The 5,952-nt window shown below is 38.0% G+C and overlaps 1 protein-coding gene across 1 annotated transcript; it reads right to left on the bottom strand.

Annotated features, from left to right (window-relative positions):
- Positions 1-4,662: 4,662 nt before the first annotated feature.
- LOC105822061 (olfactory receptor 51I2) lies at positions 4,663-5,721 on the bottom strand. Its single transcript, XM_012658995.1, has one exon. It carries the CDS (start codon positions 5,644-5,646, stop codon positions 4,708-4,710), a length of 939 nt encoding a protein of 312 aa, XP_012514449.1. The 5' UTR covers positions 5,647-5,721; the 3' UTR covers positions 4,663-4,707.
- Between the last annotated feature and the right edge of the window lie 231 nt (positions 5,722-5,952).

The following is a 5,952-nucleotide window of genomic DNA, read 5'->3' as shown; positions in this document are numbered from 1 at the left end:
CTAGAAAAGCCTCTCTCCTTCCAGAGGGGATCCTCCTCCCAGCCATCCTGGAAAACCATACTTTTTAAATTTATGCAGACAAAAAGGATATGAGCTAACGCTATACACAGTTATGAACAAAAATGAAAGAAAACCATCAAAAACAAAGATTAGTCCATGGCTCTTAGAGTCATGCTGACAATAGGAATCTTCCTTCTTCTTTTAAAAAAAGTCTTTTTATATCCTAACATGTCAGTATCTATATCTGAATATTAGAAACAAAATTGTTGACTTCAATATTTTCTAGGCTTTTAAGAAAATGCATCCCTCAATCTCAACCACAAAATTGAGAAGTCACATAAGATGGCATGTGCATATGTACTATGGAAAATATTTTCTGTAATTTATAAATATATGCACATATCACTGTATGTGCGTATATATATATATTGTTTTACTACTGCCTAATAAATATTAACTAATTCTGTAATTATCAGACTTGTGGAAAAATTTGTATTTGTTCAAACTGGTAAAATAAGCATTTTACGTAGTATATTGTCATTTAAGTCAATATAAATTATAAACCTATTTATAATATTTTTGTATGGATTGAAGGCTGAGAGGGTTCATTAAGAAATTATTTTGAAAAGTATCTAGATCTGTTTAAAAATAGAGCCAAATTGTCCAATTTATACATAGTGTCTTATAACTCTTTTTCCTTTTATAATCATAAATTTTTATTTCTACATTATTTGTAAAAATGTTATTATAAATATTTGAATTCTAAATGTTGAATCATGCTTCCCTGTTGAAAGTAATCCTCAATCTCCATACTTGTTGAATGATTGATGTGGGGAAGACTTCCAATCCAATGCTTATAACGCAGTTATACCAGGTTTTGAATCTGTGTGCTCAGCAGAAATTTCTTTGTGTTTCAGATTTACTTTATTTGCCACTTTCACATTTCATCAAAAATTTGTTTATTAACTTTCTGATTCTTAGATTTTATGTGAAAATCATACAATAGACTTTCTTTTCACAATATTATGCCAAATATAGAAAAGGCCACTTGGCACTGGATCAAGTTTTAACCTGTTCAACATGTACAGAGGGTTTGTCTCAGTCAGAGATACTGGGCTTGGCTATTAAAACTAATAAAAAAGACGACTCTAAGCCATGATTGTTTATTGTCCTTTTTTCATTGTAAAAATGTAAATTGTCACCCAGGAAGCTTATTTCTCCCAGCTCGTAACTGTGGGATATTTGCCTTAAATACATAGCCCTGTGGTTCTCAGCCTTTGTCTTCTCAAAGTTCACATGAACATTCATTATATGTCCACCACTAACACCCTTCCCTCACACTACAGCCACTCAAAGCATGGTGAAGCTTTGTAAATTAAAGGAGTATGTAATTAGTAAAGAAATCCCAGGAGGTGTTGACATAGCCCTCCCATATCTTCAGGTAGGTTTCTCTCGCAGACCCCAATGACTAAATCCCACAACCACTGAGTCCTCAAATCTAGTGCGCTCCGCATATCGCAAGCTTCAATAAATATTGCTAAGTGAATAAATAAATGAAGGAGCTGTAATGTTTCTTTATAAGCAAATAAAACAAAACAAGCAAGCAAGCAAACAAACAAAGAACAAAACTGGGAGGAAAAAATACTGTAACACCAGAATTATATAATATCTACTTGTCCAAATTGTCTCCACATTGTTTTAGACCTGGACTTGAGTAAAGGACAGTGACTAATAATGTCTGCTAGAAGGAATGAAATCTGAGAAACACTTTAGAGAAGATTTCCTGAATAACATAGCTGGCAATAGATGAGGAAAGATCAAGATTGTTTGATACCCAGCTCTGCATTTTGCGTTTCTATTAGCTGAAATCAATTTGTCATCTAAATCTGTTTAATAAAGCCAGCCACATTTCAGTGCTTTTGGTGAGTGATAAACACTTCCAGAAATTTATGGGAAGTTTTGGCTGAGGATTATACCTGACATTTGAAGAGTGTTGGAGGCTTAGGCAAATTTCAGTGAAATATCAAATGTTTAGGTGTCATCAGCTGACACCTGAATTATACATGTACAAATCAAACCAACTAATTAAATTAAATGATTACACAGGCCGGGCATGGTGGCTCACGCCTGTAATCCTAGCACTCTGGGAGGCCGAGGCAGGTGGATTGTTTGAGCTCAGGAGTTCGAAACCAGCCTGAGCAAGAGCGAGATCCCGTCTCTACTAAAAAATACAAAGAAATTAATCGGACAACTAAAAATATATATAGAAAAAATTAGCTGGGCATAGTGGTGCATGCCTGTAGTCCCAGCTACTTGGGAGGCTGAGGCAGTAGGATTGCTTGAGCCCAGGAGTTTGAGGTTGCTGTGAGCTAGGCTGACGCCACGGCACTCTAGCCCAGGCAACACAGTGAGACTCTGTCTCAAAAAAAAAAAAATGATTACACAATGGATAATTTATTTCCTCTGCTTATTTTCTTACATATAGTTGATGAACAAGTCTTCCAGGTATAATGGAAACAAAAAAAAAACCTTTATGTTGTAAATATAATCATAAACCACACCAACCTATCCCTAGCATGACAAAACCATGAGACCAAATCTTGGTTTTGGACATTCACATCAAATTACTGCTTGCTCAATACTTGTCCTCTTCCCCTGCAGAGGGCAATTCATTCTTTGGAAAAGATTCTTGATTTGCTGCTTGAGTTAGACAGATAAATTCACAAAGTAACTGCTGACTTCATAACCCGTGTGTTGTTCCTAGTAAATCTGAAAGCATTTAGGAGCAAATGTTCTGTTCAGCTGTCTGGAGGGCATCCAGTTGCCTGTGCTCAAATGTATAAGCACCAATAAATAGATCAACAAAGAAATCTCAAAATTCTTTTTCCTTAGCCCCTGAAAATCAGTAGCTCTTTAAACTGAGGATGGAGAAAAGAAGAGGGAAATAAAGCGGAAAGGAGCTATAGGCTCTTTTGGAAGGCTGATATTGCATTGTTCCTTGTCCTTTCTCCTGTTATACCACTGGGTTTCAAAGTCAGGCCTATGTCAAAAGGGTGTCTCCCTCGCTCTCTCTGAGGTGGAAATCAGTGAGTGTTTACTTTCATTTAGTAACTTACCTAAGCTTTGCCTTTGCATCTATGTATTAGTTTGAAAGTAAAATATCAAGGTATTAAAATTATTATTATTATTTGATGTTGAAATTGGAGTTTCTTACATGAATCAGAAGTTATTTAAATTGACTGAAGACCATATTGTACTCTAGATTATTAAATATCCTAATTATTTTCTATTTGAAATCATACTGAGTTATGATATTAAATTGTTCCCCTGAAAATAATCTATTTAGTGGGCCAGGGCACATATGTTGAGTCTCTCGTTGCAGGTTTAGACATTTTTGAAAATCTGGATCCCAAATATTTACATTATCTCTGTTTGGAAATAACTTCCTCTTTCTGCCCTGGTCATTTCTCTTGATAGTTCCTCAACGGAGCTTTGTACAAAGAGAAAAACTCTAGCTAACTATGTGCTTTGTTGCCATGTGGTCTCCAGGCCAGTTACCCTGGAGACTTAGGTTAGGCTCTATAGGGCATCTCCTTTGCTAGTTTGTTTGTCTAGAAGTAAGCCTGAACTTAATCTGAGATCACTAAAATTACACCAAACAACTTCTTATTCTATCCTACCTCCCTGGTATTATGGGAAGAGTATGTAAGGAAAATCAGTCTAAGAGTAGATTTGAAATAATTATTTTCTAGTATCTAAATCATAAGTGTCCTATTCTGCCTATTCTTTTTTGGAGCTGAAAATCCTAATCCTAGAAGGACATAATTTCTGACACCTCTTAACATGTCATTGTGTAGAAGAAAGTTAAAATCCCAAAAAGGAAAGATGAGGAGAATTCATGCCCCTAGCTTAATGATCCCTCCCTCCAAAAAGTCTCTACCTCAGATATTTAAGATATTGATCATTATTTTCCCTGGGGGAGGATTGCTTGGTGGCCAGATTAAAGAAGTAGAGAGGAATCTGGAGATTCTTCAAATGTCAACATCTATCAGTTTTCATGGGTCACATTTGTTCATACATTTTGTGGTAAGTTCTGACAGTGCACTGGATTTCACTTTGTGAAGTTGAAGCAATGCGTGAGTGTCTGGGAATGACAGTGGTGGGGAAAGCAAAGATAGTAATGATGATGCTAAATGATGCCAGACAAAGAAGCTGTATTTGCTGTGGCTGGGTACACACAGGGGAGGCACATATTATTTATGTTAACCTGTATAATTAACTTATTCTCTGTGCCTCAGAGGATTGTCATGAATATTAAACAAATTAATGCACATGAATAATTTAGAATAGAACTTGACTCAGTGCATCAATTATTATATTAGTAAAATTCATTGTTATAGAAAATAAGTCTTAGATCAGATTAATCTTCCTCTGTAAAACTTGTCTAATCATTCAATTGTCTCCAATTTTTATCTATCAATGCCATTGGTGTTTACTGAGTGCACTATGCATTTGGAACTCCTCGTTTTGTGTTATAAGTTTTGCATCTTCACTTCCTGCCCTTTTACTTTCCTCCAGTACATACATCTTTCTTATACTTTGTGATGAGGACAATGCTGCTGCTGCTGCTGCTGCTGCTGCTGCTGCTGCTGCTACTGATTAGAGCCTATGGCGACAATAAACAGATTGTAAAATCAAATGTGAAAGTCATATTTTGAGGCGGTGAAGCATGCGGACAATGGCTTGGCGGATCTCCTTTGTCTTGGCACTATAAATGAAAGGGTTGAGCACAGGAGGCACAAAGAGGTAGACATTTGACATGAGGACATGTATATAGTGTGGGGCATGCTTCCCAAAACGGTGCACCGTGGAGACCCCAATCATTGGCATGTAAAATGCAAGTACAGCCAGGATATGTGACACACATGTGTTGAGAGCTTTGAGGCGTCCCTCATGGGAAGTAATGGTCATGACGGCACGCAGAATCAGCACATAGGAGAGAAAGATAAAAAACAGGTCCATGCCAAAGGTGGATACAAGAACAAAGAGTCCATAGATGCTGTTGATAGTAATTTCTGAGCAAGCAAGCTTCATCATGTCTGGGTGTAGGCAGTAGGAGTGAGAAAGAACATTGGACTTGCAGATAGGCAGCCTCTTGATAAGGAAGGGAAGAGGGAAGAGGGTGATGAAGCTCCGGGCAGTCACAGCTAAACTTATCCCAGCAATGACTTCATTGGTGAGCACAGTGGCATAGCGCAAGGGATCACAAATGGCCACATAGCGGTCAAAACTCATGGCTAGCAGAATACCTGACTCCATCATGGAGAAGGAATGAATTAGAAACATCTGGATTAGGCAGGCATCAAAAGCAATATTTCGGGCATCAAGGCAGAAGGTTCTGAGTACAGTGGGCAGTGTAGCCATGGACATGGCCACATCACTGAAGGACAACATGGACAGGAAGTAGTACATGGGCTCATGGAGTCTGGGCTCCACCCACACAGCCTGCAGGATCACTGTGTTTCCACCAAGAGCCACAGCATACATCACACAGAGGGGCCCTGCCAGCCAGGAGTGAGAGCTCTCCAGACCAGGGATACTGGTCAGGAGGAAGAAAGCAGGGTGAGTGACATTGAACAATCCCATGGCAGGAGGAACTTTGGGCACTTTTCAGGGCCAGATCCTCTGATTTGAAGAATTCTAAGAGTTGCACTTACTGGAGGACAAGAAAACAAGAAGTAAGGGTCACAGCAATGATGTCTATGCAGTTGGAAACTGATGTACTCATGAAATCACTTGTTTGCGGATGGTTAAAGCAAACTTTTTTCTTTCATGTTTTATGATCATCAGGCTACAAGCTGAGCTTTCCCTCTGTTTTACGCAAGAAGGAAGACACTGACAAATACTTTGATAATGTCAATTAGTTAGAAGGAAAGTGTTTGAACTATGTTA

This window comes from Propithecus coquereli, unplaced genomic scaffold (assembly GCF_000956105.1).
Source record: "Propithecus coquereli isolate 6110/MARCELLA unplaced genomic scaffold, Pcoq_1.0 Scaffold594, whole genome shotgun sequence".
Classification (NCBI taxonomy): Eukaryota; Metazoa; Chordata; class Mammalia; order Primates; family Indriidae; genus Propithecus; species Propithecus coquereli.
This window is presented reverse-complemented; position numbering and strand designations above follow the sequence as displayed.